Genomic DNA, 18003 nt, shown 5'->3' with positions numbered 1-18003 from the left:
CTAATGTTCTCGCCGAACTCTCATGACACCTCGAACCTTAAACCACTCATGTCGCAACACCATCTACTTATTTTTCTCTCTTTTGCCCACTCAGCATTCTAATTGTTTATGATTTAAATGAACGATCTTATCACACGTACTGACGTACATATATATATATATAATATTGTCCCACTTAAATTTATCTTGATTCGTCATATTTGTAATCAATGGCCATGTCTATAAAGTCGTCCATATCATATACCACTATATATATCGCATGCAAACTCCTTAATCCCATACCATTCACATAGGCACACACAATGGCAAATCTTGTATTAATTTCTTTGCTTATGGTTATGGAACGTTATCAAAATATGAGAACTCGTAGAGAACAATTGTAATAAGATATCAAATATTTAAATTTTTTCATCACCTTTTTGCTAAGTTCGACAGTGCCCCACTAAATCAAAATTTCTGCGTCCGCCACTGTCCTCTACACCGGCCCAACTTACACTGAATGATTTTAGTGCGGGCGGGGATGGTGGAGGCCCGTCAGAATGCGACGGTAATTACCATAATAACACCGAAAACATAGTCGCACTCTCCACCGGATGGTATTCCGGTGGATCGAGGTGCGGGAAGAATATACGTATCACCGCTAACAATGGACGAAGCACAACGGCGAAGGTGGTGGATGAGTGTGACTCCATGAATGGTTGTGATAAAGAACATGCATATCAACCACCGTGTAAAAATAACATAGTTGATGGATCTGACGCAGTGTGGAAAGCTTTAGGGTTGAACGAAGACTTGGGTATTGTTGATGTTACATGGTCCACGGCCTGAATGTTGGGTCTGCTTACTAATCTGGTCTATGTACAATTTCTTTTGACTTTTGCCATATGTACCTCTGCAGAATAGTCGAATGAGCAGATCCCATATGAGTAAAATATTATCAAAATAATACCAACCCATCGCTTATTGTGTGTTATCCTTGTACGTGTAGTCTCTCTCATTTCTTTTCTTTTGAATTTATCGTTATATAAAAAGTGTTGTCGATTGATATATAAAAAGTCGTAATGATATGTAAATAAATGAATTGTATGTTTAACGAACAACACGTCAACTTCATTTTTATAAGTTTAGTGACCAAAATTTGACCACATTAAAGTTTATTGAGTAATCAAAGATGTTTTAAAAATTTAGTGAGCAAATCGAAGACATGACAATTTGTAAACGATATGAAGGGATGCCATATGTGCATTCCGTTAGTCATGTCACTGATTCCTTTAAAAGTTTGAAAGGAATTTTATGCTAGTGAGTAATCGCCAACGTTTTTACGAATTTAGTGGCAAAAACTTGATATCTTAAATTTTAGCGAGCAATCGAATATGCAGATATATTTTCAATGACCACTGGGACAATTAACTCTATGATAATATCTTGCAATGGCCAGAGGGGATATGAGAAGTGAGCATTTCTATGTCACATATATCTTCGTTGACAAACTCCTGAACCTCAATATAAGAGTGGGAAAAGTTTGGTAATTTTAGGTAGATAGGACAATCGCCAACCCAATTATCAAACCAGAATGAAATTTTCCCAACATCCAACTTCCTCGCGACAAATGGTTCTGCTTCTTTCCCAGCTAAAAGCATTCTTTTCCAATTAAAAGAGTCATGTTGGGCGTTTGTCTTAAACTACTTAACCCAAGCCCAAGGAGAATTTTGACTCGTAATTAACTTCCACCACAACTTCACCTCGTTTGTTTTTTATTATTTGTCTATTAAAATGAAAAATATGACATTTATCCATTACACAAGTCACAATATTTGACTTTATATCTCTTGTGTGAGACTCGTAATCGCTATATTTTTCATTCTCATTTTTACATTAATGTGCACCAAACGGGGTCGAAGAAGTCAATATATTACTTAAGTTACCAAGGTGTATTTGATTGTAAATATTTTCATCAAAATTTCTACTTTTTCTTCAAAATTTCTACTTTTGTGATATTTGACTAACCTTTTTTCATAGAAAACATTTCACTACTTTTGGTCACATGAACATATTTTCCTCAAAATCTAGGAAAATATTTTCTTTAAGGGGAGTATGGTTTTATTTTTTAAGATCTACCCACTAATAGAAGCCGTACAATTATAATATTTTATTGGTTTAAAATTAAATCAATCAACCATATTTAATTGACAAATTTCATTCAAATAAATATGAACAATTAAGAGGGTGTTTGGTAGGAATTTTTATGTGAAAATGTATTTTTGAATAGTAAATTGATGGGAAATGTGTGGTTGAAAAATAAGAAAAAGTTTTTGATTTACGCGTAATATTATTTTAATAAAGAATGTGTGGTTGAAAAGAAGAGAGAGAAAAATGCATTTTGATAAAAATGGGTGCCAAACAAGGCTTAAATCACCTAAAATTTATTTCTTTTTTCATGCAAATTTTATGCTTGTAATTAGATGCCCCCTAAGTGATTTGAATCCCAGCCCACCCTCTTTTGGAAACATACTTTATCCCAACTTCTTTCGTGCTATCATATAAAAGAATTGTCAAACTCTAACTCAAACTGTAATAGATTAGAGTCACTCTTTATTTCATTACAAATATCACAATTTCACAACATAGAAGTTTTGCACATTAAGCCATGTTTGGTGAGGATTAAAGTAAGATTTTTAGTAAATTTTGATAAAAATTAAAGAAATGTATAATTAAAAAGTTGTGAGTTCCATGAGAGATATGGTTAAAATTAATTATTTATTTTGATTTAAATTAAAATTAATTCCCTACCAAATGGGGGTTAAATTAGAAAGTCAAAAATTATTATTATTTATATATTAACGCTTAAATTTAATTATATTTAAAATTATTAAAATATTAAAGATAAAAGTTTTATTTATTTTTCTGTTGAAAATAAAGCCTTTTAAATTGATTTTCGCAAAAACAACTTGAGACAGTATTTTTCTGATCAATAAATACATTTTCCCCCCCAAAACCTGAGTCCAAAACAACGGCTCATGGCCACATCTCACATACATGCTGCCGTCGCACACGTGTAACCAAACACTCTTCTATACAAGTTACCAAACACCCCAGAAATGGAAAACCCTAGATTTTCCCTCCACATTTTTATTTCCACTCCTGTTACCACAAAGAATTGAAGTTGAAGAAATCAAACATCACTGTCATGGCTGCTCTTTTTAATCACATTTCCAAACCCCAAAAATATAAAATCATTTTATCTAGAATCAGTAGATCCCGGAACACCATCTCCACCACCGTCAACCCAGAACCAGTTAGACGTCCATGCCAAGGTACCCACACCCGAGCACCTGTGTGTATGTATCCATACAGGTTAAAAATGTTTTCTTTAGATACTTTTAAATTTTCTATATCTAGGTTTTTAAGTATTTCAAATTTTAATTTCCTTGCATGTTTCATGTTTTCAGTTAATTTTTAGTGTTGTAACCGAATATATTTAACTGCTATAATTTACAGTGATTGAGCTTAAATTTTTTATTATTATTATTATTATTTTTTTTTTTTCATTTGTTGTAGTTTTGATTAGCAATCGTTGGTGGTCTTTGGTCCTTAGAGTATGCTCATTTTGTGCATATTATCTGGGAGAAATTGTTGGAAATTAAACTTGATCCATGAATGATGAAAAATTAAATTTGATACATGAATGAATTAGTTTATTTATTATTCATGTATTTATTTAAATCATATATCCAAATGGTTCTTTTTATCCTATTATTCATAGTACGTAGGAAAAGTCATTAATTAGTTTATTAAGTTCATATAATTTATTCGGAATCCTTTGTACCTATAAAAGACCTTGTGCTTGAGACATTTTAGAGAGCTAAGCCATAGAATACAAATATTCTTTTGAGAATTTTTTGAATTTTTCTCTCTAGTCTTTCTTCTCATAATTTTTTTATTTTCAACAAAATGGTATCAGAGTCATTTCAAAGATGAATAGTTCGTTTCCTTTTGTTGTTCCCAAACTAACATAGAAAAATTATGGACATTGGCATGAAGGCGTTGCTCGACTCACAAAAGACATGGGTAGTTGTAGAGAAAGGCTATGATAAACCAGCAAATGAAGGAGCTTTAAGTCAAGCTCAAAGGAATGCCTTGCAAAGGGTGCGCAAATTAGATCAGCACGCTCTCTCTACCATTCACATGGGCTTAAATGAAGCCATGTTCGAAAAAGTTGCTTCCTCAACAAAAGCTAAGGATGCTTGGGAGATTCTCGAGATCAATTTCAAGGGAATTGAAAAAGTGAAGAAGGTTTGCTTTCAAATCCTTCGTGGGGAGTTCGAATCTTTGCACGTGAAAGAATCTGAATCTGTCTTTGACTATTTCACTAGAGTGTGTTCCATCGTCAATCATATGAAGTGGTACGGGGAAAATATTGAAGAAAGTCGTATCATTGAGAAAATTCTTAGATTGCTTGACTTAAAACTTGAGTTTGTTAGTATTGCCATTGAAGAGTCTAATAACTTGGATACCATGATTCTTGATCAACTCATGGGGTCTTTGCAAGCATATGAAGAAAGATTGAAGAAGAAAGGAAAACTGGTGGCTCAAGTTCTCTAGATGAATGTCTCCTTGGGAGGTCAACAGAAAGAGCAAGGACGACCTCAAAGAAGAGGTCAAATTCAGGGTCGACGTCGTGGTTGCGGAGGAAATTATGGTCGTAGTAATGAAATAAATAATGGAAAACAAAATTTGAATAATGAAGGATCAAACAATCAATCGAGAGGACGAGAGCGTTGGAACTATGGCTCCAAGAGAGATGGCGGAAGAAGATATGACAAGTCCAATATTCAATGTTACACTTGTCATAAATATGGTAACTATGCTTCCGAATGTAGGAGTGACACCAACAATAATGAGGGAAGTTAATTATGTTGAAGCATAGGAAGATGAATAATTGTTGTTATTGTTGGCAACCAAAGAAAAAAAGGATAAACAATCGTGGTACCTTGACACCGATGCTGCTAAGACATGAGTGGTAACAAGGAGTTATTCTCTACAATAAATGAGTCTGTAAAATGCAACATTATTTTTATAGATGAAACCAAAGTTCCAATAAAAGGCAAAGGTGATGTTTTTATTCGTGCTAAAAATGGAAGTCATCTTTTGATTTCTCAAGTTTATTATGTACCTACTTTGAAGTCTAATATTTTGAGTTTGGGACAATTACTTGAGATTGACTATGACATTCACTTGAAGAATCATTGCCTTACTTTGAGAGATGTTTCTCATAAACTGATTGCAAAGGTGCCAGTGGAGAAGAATATAATGTTTTTGTTGAATGTTAATGTTGACCATCCAAGGTGTCTAAAGGCTTATGTTGAAGATAATTCTTGGCTTTGGCACTTAAGATTTGGCCATTTGAATTTTGATGGAATGAAGACCTTGACGAATGAAGAAATAGTGAATGGATTGTCAAAAATTAACCATCCCAATCAACTTTGTGAAGGATGCCTCGTTGGCAAGCAAGCTAGAAGAAGCTTTCCAAATGAATCTACCTCAAGAGCAATGAAACCACTCGAACTTGTTCATGCAGATGTGTGCGGTACAATCAAACCATCCTCTCATGGTAAACCAAATTATTTTCTTGCTATTTATTGATGATTTTTCTTGCAAGATCTGAGTTCATTTTTTGAAGAAGAAAGATGAAGTTTTTGGAGCATTCAAAAAATTCAAAGCTTTTGTTGAAAATGAGAGTGACAACTTAATCAAAGCATTAAAGATCGATCGAGGTGGAGAATTCACTTTCAAGGAGTTTAACATTTTTTATGATAACAATGGAATCTAACATTTCCTTATAGTTCCAAGATTACAGCAAAAAAATGGTGTTGTGGAGCGGAAGAATAGAACCATCCTTTACATGGTTCGTAGTATGCTTAAGAGCAAGAGTATGGAAAAGGAGTTTTAGGCTGAGGCTGTTGCATGTGTCGTGTATTTGTCTAATCTTTTCCCGTCAAGGAGTGTTTAAGACATGACTCCACAAGAAGCTTGGAGTGGTAAGAAACCTAGTGTTTCTCGTTTACGTGTTTTTGGTAGTATTGCCTATATTCATGTGCCAGATGAGAAGCGATTAAAACTTGATGAGAAATGTGAGAAATTTGTTTTCATCGGTTATGATTCAAACTTTAAAGTCTACAAGTTTTATAATCCTTGCAATGGGAAGATTATTATTAGTAGAGATGCGGAATTCGACGAAGGAAGCTCGTGGGATTGGAATGTTCCGAAAAATGAAGAATACGTGATTTTTTCTTTCCAAAAAGGAGACTCTAGCCAAAAAGCAAGTGAAGATGCCACTTCACCGCATTCTCTTGCTCCTCAATCTCCTCATGATAGTCCCTCTGAAGGACCGAGTCGTATTAGAAATCTTGCAGAGATTTATAAAGAAACTGAAATTGTTGATAACCCTTCTTTGTTTTGTCTCTTCGCTGACACCGAGCCAATGAACTTTGAAGAGGCAACGAAGGATAAGAAATGGAGGCATGCAATGGATGAGGATATCTAAGCAATAAAAAAGAACAATACATGGGACTAGCTTCTCTTCCTAAAGGGCAAAAAACAATTGGTATTAAATGGGTGTACAAAGTAAAGAAAAATGCTCGAGGAGAAGTGGAGAAATACAAGGCAAGACTTGTTGCCAAAAGCTATAGTCAAAAGCATGGTATTGAGTATGATGAGGTCTTTGCCCTCGTTGCTCGCTTGGAAACCATTAGATTAATCATTTCCTTGGCAGCTCAAAATAAGTGGAAAATTTATCAAATGGATGTCAAGTCCGCTTTCTTGAATGGATACCTTGAAGAAGTGTACGTTCAACAACTAGGAGATTATGTTGTTAAAGAACATGAAGAAAAATTTTTGAAATTGAAGAAGACACTATATGGCTTGAAGCAAGCGCCTAGAGCATAGTATATGACAAGTATTTTCAAGATCATAGATTCATTAAATGTCCATATGAGTATGCTCTTTACGTTAAAAAATGATACATTTGGAGGTTTTATGATCATGTGCTTGTACGTTGATGACTTGATCTTCACCGACAACAATAAAAACATGTTTGATGAATTTAAGAAAATGATAGCTCAAGAATTTGAGATGACTGACATTGGGTTTATGTCATACTACCTCGGAATTGAGGTAAAATAAAATGGAGATGACATTTTTATTTTTCAAGAAGCTTATGTAAAGAAAGTTCTTGAAAGATTCAAAATGTAAAATTGCAATCCGGTGAGTACTCCCATTGGGTGTGGAACAAAGCTGTCAAAAAATGACGAGAGCACGAAAGTGGATCCATCTCTCCATAGACAGCTTGTTGGAAGCTTGAGATATTTGACTTGTACAAGACTCGATACTCTTTATAGTATTGGTCTTGTTAGCCGATATATGGAGGCACCAATTTTAACTCACTTGGAGATTGCTAAAAGGATACTTTGCTACATTTAAGGTGCCCTTGATTATGGCTTAGCTTATTCTTCTTCTACAAATTTCAAGCTTCATGGTTATGGTGATAGTGATTGGGCCAGTGATATTAATGATCGAAAAAGCGCTACTGGATTTTTGTTTTTCATGGGTAACACCGCTTTCACTTTCTGTTCAAAGAAGTAGCCCATTGTGACTCTTTCTATTTGTAAAGCTGAATATATTTTCGCTGCATCGTATGTTTGTCATGCCATTTGGCTATGGAAATTATTGAAGTCATATACCCCAAAATGAAGCTACACCAATTTATGTTGATAACAAATAAGCTATTGCTTTGGGTAAAAATCCTATGTTCCATGATCGAAGCAAGCATATAGATACAAGATTTCACTTCATTAGAAAGTGCATTGAGAACAAAGAATTTGAGCTTGCTTATGTGAAGACCAATGATCATGTAGTGGACATTTTCACCAAACCATTGAAAAATGATGATTTTGCAAGATTGCACACTTGGATTGGGGTTATCAAGAGGGAATCAAGTTTAAGAAGGGGCGTTGGAAATTAAACTTGATTCATGAATGATGAAAAATTAAATTTGATACATGAATTAGTTTATTTATTATTCATGTATATATTTAAATCATGTATCCAAATGGTTCTTTGTATCCTATTATTCATAGTATGAAGGAAAAATCATTAATTAGTCTCTTAAGTTCATACAATATCTTTGAAATCCTTTGTACCTATAAAAGGCCTCGTGCTTTAGACATTTTAGAAAGCCAAGCCATAGAATACAAATATTGTTTCGAGAATTCTCTGAATTTTTCTTTCTAGCATTTCTTCCCATAATTTTTTTATTTCCAATAGAACTCTGGGCAAAACAATATTGAAGGTGCATAGTTATTTTTCGACTTTGGAAACACAATGATCAAAACAGAATCTAAAGAATTAAAAGTTTAAAACCGAATGGTTTCATGATTTATATTTCCACAAAACGGAAAAAAAGGATTCACGACATTTGACTGACTGGGGTTGCTTTTGAGGGTAATCCATTTTTGCCAGTAATGGAGATAGGCTCATCATTATTTAAAAGAAAGGCGCGCTTCATGTGAGGCCTTCATTAAGCTTATGCTTTGGATGCCATTTGCTGAGGCTTATGCCTCTGAATTTCCAACTCATTGTGGCACATGACTCAAGGCATTAGGTAAGGTGTGTGCTCGCTTGTGTTGCTGTTATGAGCTTTTTATAATTAGCCTCAGCCTTCTGGATTAGCACCTTCATAGCCTAGAAGGTTTTATGGATTAATTTGGGCTGTGTTAAATGCATCCTACCCCCAAAAGTTTGAAAAACAGAAATGAAAACGGAAAAAAGGATAACTGAAGAAGGAGGGCCAGCCTCAACCTGAAATGCAAAACCTCCTCTTCCAAGTGAAGTTATAACCTTTTCGTTTTTGTAAATTGCCTGTGATAGGAGGCCTGCAATACTATTTTCGTTTTTGTATATACTTTTCTTGTTTTCTTGCTTTAGTCTCAGCATTTTTTTTTTTTTTGTGTTGCGGACTTTTATTCTTTAAAGTTAAATCAAGGAAGTTTCTTGAGTGGTTGTTAAGTTATTTCATATGTTTTTGACTTCTAGATCCAGCTGTGGATGGATGGTCTTGCTACGCGATCGCTACTTTGTTAATTTATTCTTTGCTACTTTTTATTATCCTTTTTATAACTTTAGTTGCAAATTAGACTTTTAATTTTGATGAAATGTTTATCATGAATATTTAAGATAAGCTTTTGTACTTTGAATTTTATTGGTTTATGCTGAAGCTTATGCCTTGCATCATGGAGACAAAACCATCCAATACCTTACTTAGTTCTTTTTAAAAATATCATGCACATAGACAATTTCACCTACAGGTAGGAAAATTTCGGCCTGCAGAAGAATTAGCCCCTGTTTGGCCCCCATTACGTGAAAAAATTAATGTGTGGAATAGTGTTTTTTTGAAAAATGAGTGGTTGAAAAAGAATGAAAAATTTAAATTTTAGATTTACGTGTAATATTATTTTATGGAATATTGTGTGGTTGAAAATAGAAGAGAGAAAAATGAAATGTAATGTAATGAAAATTAATGGGGCTCAAACGGGGGCTTAAATAGTTCAGATATAAATAGGAAACAGTCAATTATGCAAGGGTACTGATTCATTTGTGAATCACATATTTAAGTTGATGCTATAATTCAGAGTCCTTTGCGCTTTTTCCTTAGGCTGTATTTGGCAGCTGTGAATTGGGGTCTCGAAAATGGAAATAAAATTCCTTTCAAATTCGACTCAAGTTTTTTTACACCCTAAGGCCCCCATATTATACTATCAAATATCGCATGAGTTTTGGATGTTAGCTATGCATTGGCATTGATATTCGAATGGAGAACTTATTTGGCTAATCTAACTGTTCTATCTTATGGATTTGGAGCAAGGAGCAATTTACACACAACTCAGTTCCTCCTCATTATTGAACACGTTATCTTATTTAACAATAGGAAGCATTTGATCGTTTGAATTTTTCTACCATAAGTAGTTTTGTATATCACACATTCATATATATTTTTTTTCTAGTGAGAAATGTTGTCACGACTGTTGAAGCTGTCGCTGGATTTGAGGAGATGGTTTCTGATACGCGACGGAAATATTACATGTTAGGTGGGAAAGGAGGTGTTGGAAAAACAAGTTGCGCTGCATCTCTTGCTGTAAAATTTGCGACCCATGGTCACCCCTGTATTGTGATTTCTACTGGCCCAGCTCACTCATTGAGCGATTCATTTGATCAGGTAAGAATAATGTATCTGTTGAATATGTTTGAATTGATAAACTCAATGGTAGAGTTCAATTGAGTAAGAAAATGCAATTTTAAATTATATGCTACCCCATAGGATTTGACTGGAGGGATGCTTGTTCCTGTTCAAGGTGTGGAATCTCCATTATTTGCACTCGAGGTACACTGTTTCTGAATTGTGGTAATGCTCCTATCTACATACATATTTGGTGCATGAGGTAACATGATGAAACTATATAGGTGAACCCTGAGAAAGCAAGGGATGAATTGCGTTCTTCAAGTCAAAAACATGGTGGTAGTGGTGGTATGAAAAATATAATGGACAGCATGGGTCTTGGAATGCAGGCAGACCAGGTGCGGACATGTCTTTTTTCAACTTCGACCAACAAAAAACTTGTGTACCCTCAACTACTTTTAAGATTTTTAAGCTTAGCCCATCCTCACTCTTTTTCACTTTCTAACTTTACTCTGCACTTGAGTTAGCTATTTGATCTCGAAATTTTTCTTTTCGGTTTCAGTTTGCACGCACTAGATATATTTATCGGCTATTGTGATTTACGATTTCTCGACAATATTAATTTTTTATTCTTTTTGTTTTGTGCTTGATAGTCCCTGCAAGAAAGCCCATGTTTGGTCCCCATTAAACTAAAATTCGTTTTTCTCTCTCTTCATATTAACCACATATTTTTCAATAAAATAATATTACAAGTAAACCTAAAAACTTTTCTTTCCTTTAACCACACATTCTTCAAAAAATTACTATTCCTTCCATTATAATTAGAAATAATGGAGCCCAAACGGGGGGTAAATAAGTGTGAAATTTGTGAATGTAGTCGATTGTTGGTCATAGCACAACTATCAAACTGTTAGTTAAAACTCTTTGACACGTGCATCAAAGTTGTTTCACTATTGCTTTCTGAACAGTTGGGAGACTTGGAGCTTGAAGAACTCTTGGACACTTCTCCACCTGATCTAGATGAAGCAATTGCAATTTCAAAGGCACAATTTTTTGGTTATTCTCTATATTAGTAATTTCATGATTTGATATTCTACAATATTTAACCATACAGTGATCTTGCAGGTCATGGAATTCGTGGAGTCACAAGAGTTCAATAAATTTAGTCGGATTGTTTTTGATACTGCTCCTACGGTAAATAATCACACTCATCCAGATTGTTTCACTGGTGGTTTCAAATGCGTTAGATATTGTCTTTTACAGGGACACACGCTACGACTTTTGTCATTGCCAGACTTCTTAGATGCATCAATAGGCAAGATGATGAAGGTACTTTTGCAGTTGCATACTCAAAGAGTACCCAGGCCTAAATGCTATTTGATATATTTTCTCAATATTTGTGAGCGTGATACTATGTTTACTGATTTATTATTTTCGAACTACCACAAAAATTCATTCCAAAAGTTTCCTGCAATTTGCTGGCATGATTTTCTTTAAATCTGGATTTTCTGTACTACACCTTCTGTGCCACATTTGTTTGTAACACCGTCTTTTGATATGAAGTTTAAAAATGGTATCCTTCTCTGACACTTGCTAACCACTTACTTTTCTGAATGAGATCTGATGAGTGGACGTCATTTCTTTTCAATTTTTATGATTCAATTCTTAATGAAAACAAGCTTTTTGATTTTTGGCTTGCGATGGAAAGTGTATCGTGTAAATTACGATAGAGAGAGCTCGTTACCAGTATTATACTATCTCCTATTTCCTACGTTTTTTTTGCATATTTGCTTATCAATTGCTCTTTAATGTATGGTTCATCTCAGCTCGAGAAGAAGATAGCTTCAGCAACTTCGGCCATTAAATCTGCTTTTGGAGCAGGAGAATCAGAGGAAAATAGCGTAAGCATGAAACATTGATAGTTGAGCATGTTTGGCTTACTTTTAAGCAACTCTTTGTATCCAAACATGTTTGGTTGAGTTACTTTTTTCTGAAAGCAACTCTTACCTTAAAGTAACTTACTTATTTCTAAATTGTACCAATGAAATGATTCAGTTTAAAACTTGTAAGTAAACTTTTAACCCTTAGCCAAACATGCTCTAATACTTGGTTTTCACAAAATACCAACAATACTCATTTATTTCCCCTTTACTATTTGTAGAGCAACAAGCTAGAGCAACTAAGGGAAAGAATGGCAAAAGTGCGAGATCTTTTTCATGACTCAGAGACCACAGAGTTTGTGATAGTAACAATACCAACTGTAATTGCCCACCTGCTTTTTTACACAAATTTTTCAACTTTTTTCTGATGCCCGAAGGCTTTACTTAGCACCATCTTACAATTTCATAGCAAAATTTAGTTTTCGTTTATTTGTCTATGGATTCTATAGATTCTTTTTTGTTAGATAAGTTTGGTGGTTATGATTTGATATCACTAAAACATAAAATTTTTCTATAGTCAATATTTTCCTTAACTGGTTCCTCTGTGCTTGGGTTGCCTAATTTTATGTCAATAACTTATTCTCCCCTTCCCTGTTGGGTGTTTCATCCATTTTTGAGTGAAAAACAAGTCGAGAAATAATCAAAAGCTCAAGGACAGAAATTTCTTTGTCATAGATTCGTAGTACTCCATGTAGATGGAACCATATCATGAAGGTATTTTGAAGGTTATTGATTCATCTTCTCATTTTGTCAGTTCAGTGTGCGGTGGGCTCTAACAGAATCCGAAATGGAAGTTGAAATATGTAATTGATTCTTCTGTTTTTCAGCTTCACTAACCCTTTTTGGTATGATATTATTACAAGGTTATGGCACTTCGTGAATCGTCGAGGCTTTGTGCATCCTTGAGGAAGGAAAATGTTCCAGTACGAAAACTCATTGTTAATCAAGTGCTACCAGAGTCTGCATCAAACTGCAAATTTTGTTCAATGAAACGGAAGGTAACATGTGAATTAATCATTATTTTTTTTCTTAGAAATGCTGCCTCAGGAAATTCATAATCATACTTGCAATAGTAAAATTTATGCTTTAAATATGGATTGGACTGGTTAATATATTGAAATCAAATCATCAGTTTAAAGAATTTGTTGTACGAGTTCACTCTATGAATGTCCATTTTCTTGTAACATGGATTACCCAAAATTTCTTCCAGGAATTTATATTCTAATTTATTTACTGTGACCAATCGGTTAACAGCCGACTGCTCTACCACTGAGCTACTGAGGAACAATGGGGCCCTTCCACTTTGAGGTAGTTTTAGTTTGTATTGGTACCAAATGAACATATCAAACAAAGGTACAGAATGTATCGTCAAATATTCAATATGATTCCACAAGATCTAGTTTCGTTCAAGTAACGGATTCTAGCCAACTGAAAGGATCTTGTGGGCTTCATTTTTTCTACTGGATGAAAAAATATACATAAGGGCAAAAGGATGGTCCACGGCCTTACCTTAGTTCCTTATTTTAGCTTGAGAGATGGGAATTAAAGGAAAAGCTGGAACTTCATTCGCTGGTTCACGACTCTCTGATGAAGGCTTTTAGGCCTAACCACTGCTATTTCTGGCCATAAGAATGTAGAACTGATTATTTGTCTCAAATTGGAAGACACCTAATTCCTGATTGGAATAGTTTAAAAGATAACACCACAATTTTGGTAATGTCAAGCTCCATTTCGATGGGCTAGATGCCGATTTGATTGGCTTTTGCCTTAGTTTATGAATGCTGAACTAAGAATAATTTGGTTTTGTATTGGTCCAATAAGATTCAAATTATGTCCAGCTACATTTATAGTTGGCCACGTCTTGGAGAGAAAAAGATGCATTTTCTTGAGTCACTGCTCACACAGAGCCTTCCAATCCTCAAATGTTTATCGGTTTTCAATGGCAAAGTTTTTTATCCTCCCTCCTTATCTTTCGTCGATATAATCATAAAGAGAGAGAGGTATTCTGGAAGGAGTTCTTGTTGTAAGTTCTAACTACTGTTTTCGGAAATTCTCCTAAATCAATGAATTGTCTAGAGACTTGCTGTTCCTGATGCACTAGTTCAAAAGATATTTCTGAATGGAACCTTCAAGTTAATATTTGCTATTCAAGATCTTAATGGTGAGTTTGTAGATTTATTGGCACGAGGAATGGACTAAATTAATTAGGTATCCTTCAAACCTCCTGAGAAAATTATATAAAATCAAAATGTAAAAATAAGCCACATTATTTAATTGTCTTAAAATGCTATGTCATACGAGGTTCCAGTAAGCGGCAAATGTTTCTATGGTTTTATGTTTGGGGAAGTTAATTGGAGCGATTGAAATGAAAAGGTTAACATTCTTCAATGCGTTGCAGCATCTAATTTTTTCTCTTTTTGGGTAAGATGGAAAAATCTGTGGATTAGCTTAAACGTTCGCCTGTTTTTCAGTCATGGAGTTTCTCTTTGTACAAGGAAATCAACTAGGAAGGGATATTGCTACAATAACTGGTCAATAACAATGAAATAGATTGGTTTATCACATTGACCACATAACGTAGAGTCTCCATGAGATGCTTAGTTTATGGTAAGACGAATCAGTAAATCATGCTTTCTTTAGAAACTTAAGTGGAACCCTGAGATACCCTTTGACTCATTACTGTGCCTGCCATATACAGTTTGTGAGACACTAATTTATAACGCATGTCCTTGTTGCTGGACATGATAATGCTCTGAACATGCACGTATAATTAATATTGTACATTCTCGTCATCAAATGTAATTGAATTTTTGGTTATTAGTCTTTATTTATTCATTCGGTTCCATGTTTCCAAAGGCAAGATTTTATATTATGCTTCAGAAAAATCTGATATTCAAATTTGAGCATAAACAGAATATATATATATATATATATATATGAAAAGTTGATTTTGTTCTCTACTCCAATATCCTAAAGCTTCTCATTTGACCTTCCTATGTTGCAGGATCAGATGCGTGCTCTAGACATGATCAAGAGAGATTCAGAATTAGCCACGTTGACAGAAGTCCAGTCACCTCTGTTTGATATAGAGATAAGGGGTGTTCCAGCGCTCAAGTTCATGGGGGATATACTTTGGAGATGAAGCTTACATAACTGATAAAGTAGGTTATGGCATGTCTCCCTCTGAACTGCACCAGGGTGGTAGACATTTTGCAGCCACCAAAAATATCTTTGTTATGTTTTGAAAGACAGATGATACATTACTCTGGAAGAGAAATTTGACTTGAAAATATCAGCTCATAACTTATAACCTTCAGGCTTAAGTTTCCAACTTGTGCATGAGCTTGTAGAACCTAAAGCTGCTGATGTAGAAGATTTTTGAGTAGCTGAATGTCAAACATGTGGAAAGAAGATCACTACTATAAAATTTGTCCCAGAGGTTCAATCACTCTCTGAGGCTGACAATTCTTCCAAGCTTCCACCGTTTATGTACCAAATGATATTTTTGCTATGCACTACGAAAGAGGATTGGACAGTGTAATTTATAAATTTTAATATTTTTTACTTATCTGTCTTTGTTTGATCCCTATTTTTTTAGAATTCATTTTTTAACCTTGTTTTCAACTACATATTTACCCAATAAGATATTATGCACGTAAATTCAATTTTTTTTTTACTTTTTAATTACACATTTTTCAAAAAATCATTATTCCAAAATTTACTAACACCAAATAATGGGGCTCAATAATGCACATGATCAATAAGTTCAATAATTTGGAAGCTTTGAAGACGTATGTGTTAAATTACTTTGTGTAGAAACTTCAAGTGTTGTCGAAGGAATCAATTTATTTGTGGAGAATTTACAAAAATGTCACTTTTTTTTAAAATGTACAAAAAATTTTGATGTGCACACAATTTGTACAAAAATGTCACTTTCTTGTTATGAAATGTTTAAATTACCTTTAATTTGACCTTTTTGGAGCATTTAATGCTCCTTCATGATTGTTTTTCAAAACAATTAATGTTGTGATTTGATTGTTTAATTTGTATATTATACTCATTGAATATATGAATATTATATTGTAAAATTCGAATTTAGTTAATAAAAAATGAATATAAAATCCTTAAAAATCCTAGTTAACATAAAAAAACAAATTTTTTATTAAACAAATTCTTATTTCATTCATCTTCTTCATCCATTTTCTTCTTGATCAAGAAGACATTACTTTATCCATCTTCTTCATCTATTTATTATGAATTGTTTATATTTTTATGTAATAGCTTACTCTTTTTAAATGTTAAAAACAACATGATAATCACTACTATTAATCATCATGTTCCTTTTTTTTTTTAATATTTTTGAAGGAAAAACATACCAAAAGTATTTAGGGAAATGTGAAGTATTCCATATTTAATAAAGCAGTCGGTCATTTATTTCTGGAAATAGGTTGTGATGTTGTAGTTGAGAAATGATTATAACAATTAATGCTACCAAACACATTTGAAACTTCTCAACAGTTGAGAAATGATTATAACCATTAATGCTACCGAACACATTTGTAGTTGAGAAGTGATTATAATTCATATGCATATTACGGACACAAAAAATTTGCCAATAAACCCCGATGTTATTTCTAAACGCATGTGCAATGTCCTCAGTGCCCACAGTTATGTGTCGAGACACTGTCATTGAAGTTTGTGTCGACAGATAACTGCACTCGTCTGGCAGGACAGTGCCATCTGTATCTGTCGAAAATGCCTGTAATTAACTCTTGGGAACGACAGTTCATCTATCGAGATTCACCCACCTGTTGAGAAATACTGCAGCCATCTGTCGAGATTCGTTCTCTCTTTCTTTCCTTTTCACAATTGACGGATTTTTTTTTTTCAAGATTTGATATGGCATTTACACAATTATCAAAAAGGGACATGCAAGGTATTCAAGTTCTTTTGAAGGGTAAAAATGAATCAAGTATGACACTTTTGTAAAGAGTTTTAAAAGGTGATTTTTATAAATGACAACTAAAAAAATGACATGGGGTGTAATTTCCTCTTTATTTATTTATAGGGTTCACTATTTCATTTCTTAACATGTGCTTGTATATATATATATATATATATATACCATAATAGACCCAGGGGATAGGAGATGAAATAGAAGAACAGAAATTTATGAAAATAGATACTTTTATTGATAATTGAAGAAGATTTAAATATTACAAAGATATTTTGAAGGGTATTTGAGAGAACAAATTACAAAGAAAAGTAAAACTTCTTCTTGCTGAATTCGCTCTGTTCTGAAATGAAATCTTGAAATCTTTTTATAATGAATTCCGGACTTGAAATTTCTTTCATTTTGGAGAAAGAATCTTGAAAAAGGAAGTGGACGACATCATAATGGAGCATCTTGAAAAGCAACATCAACTTTAGTCAAAAGTTTCCAATTTTTGACTTCTTTTAATAAAGATAATCTTTTTCTTTATTAAAGTAGATATTGATGTCTGACACAAAGTTGATGGGAATCTTGACAAATGTGGCACCACCGATTTTGAATTGGACAAAGATTGAGGAGAATTTCTCTTGCTTGATAGACCCTTGAATGTCTCAATTCATCAAGAAAACCGGGTCCATATAGTCATTTTGAAGTTTTCTTTGAAACTTTCTTTTGAGCTTTTGCAGCTTTCTCTTGAGCAAGAAATTCCTCATAGTCACCTAGATCAACTAGGTCATCACCATTGTCAGTTTCTTGAGAATATTGAGAATCCTCTTCTTGATCAGAATCATTTGTTTTTGAAGATCCCTGTTTAGAAATTTGATCATAAATTTCTAATA

At 33.8% G+C, this 18003-nt stretch overlaps 2 protein-coding genes across 7 annotated transcripts; both read left to right on the top strand.

Annotated features, from left to right (window-relative positions):
• Window positions 1-302: 302 nt before the first annotated feature.
• LOC111406977 (kiwellin-like) lies at window positions 303-940 on the top strand. The gene is made up of 2 exons (XM_023036328.1): window positions 303-335; window positions 436-940. The coding sequence occupies exons 1-2, from the start codon at window positions 303-305 to the stop codon at window positions 826-828; spliced, it is 426 nt and encodes a 141-aa protein (XP_022892096.1). The 3' UTR covers window positions 829-940.
• Window positions 941-3061: 2121 nt separating this feature from the next.
• LOC111400082 (ATPase GET3-like) lies at window positions 3062-15737 on the top strand. Of its 6 annotated transcripts, none has more exons than XM_023027535.1 (11): window positions 3064-3338; window positions 10059-10270; window positions 10373-10435; window positions 10516-10629; window positions 11200-11274; window positions 11357-11425; window positions 11495-11560; window positions 12058-12132; window positions 12393-12491; window positions 13035-13169; window positions 15176-15712. In XM_023027535.1, the coding sequence occupies exons 1-11, from the start codon at window positions 3188-3190 to the stop codon at window positions 15311-15313; spliced, it is 1197 nt and encodes a 398-aa protein (XP_022883303.1). In that variant the 5' UTR covers window positions 3064-3187; the 3' UTR covers window positions 15314-15712. The 6 variants fall into 6 exon arrangements, with proteins under 6 accessions (XP_022883317.1, XP_022883303.1, XP_022883314.1 ...); XM_023027546.1 differs by having other exon boundaries at window positions 3065-3338; window positions 10143-10270; XM_023027555.1 differs by having other exon boundaries at window positions 3066-3314; window positions 10143-10270.
• Window positions 15738-18003: the final 2266 nt, after the last annotated feature.

Source organism: Olea europaea, chromosome 1, assembly GCF_002742605.1.
Source record: "Olea europaea var. sylvestris chromosome 1, O_europaea_v1, whole genome shotgun sequence".
Taxonomy (NCBI): Eukaryota; Viridiplantae; Streptophyta; class Magnoliopsida; order Lamiales; family Oleaceae; genus Olea; species Olea europaea.
This window is presented reverse-complemented; position numbering and strand designations above follow the sequence as displayed.

Bases quoted from the DNA above. Each gene is read 5' to 3' on its own strand.
- LOC111406977 (XM_023036328.1), top strand. From the start codon at position 303: ATGGCAAATCTTGTATTAATTTCTTTGCTTATG. The intron at 336-435 runs GTTATGGAACGT...TAAGTTCGACAG, and splicing joins TATTAATTTCTTTGCTTATG to TGCCCCACTAAATCAAAATT.
- LOC111400082 (XM_023027535.1), top strand. From the start codon at position 3,188: ATGGCTGCTCTTTTTAATCACATTTCCAAACCCCAAAAATATAAAATC. The intron at 10,436-10,515 runs GTACACTGTTTC...GAAACTATATAG, and splicing joins CTCCATTATTTGCACTCGAG to GTGAACCCTGAGAAAGCAAG. The intron at 11,426-11,494 runs GTAAATAATCAC...TGTCTTTTACAG, and splicing joins TTTTTGATACTGCTCCTACG to GGACACACGCTACGACTTTT.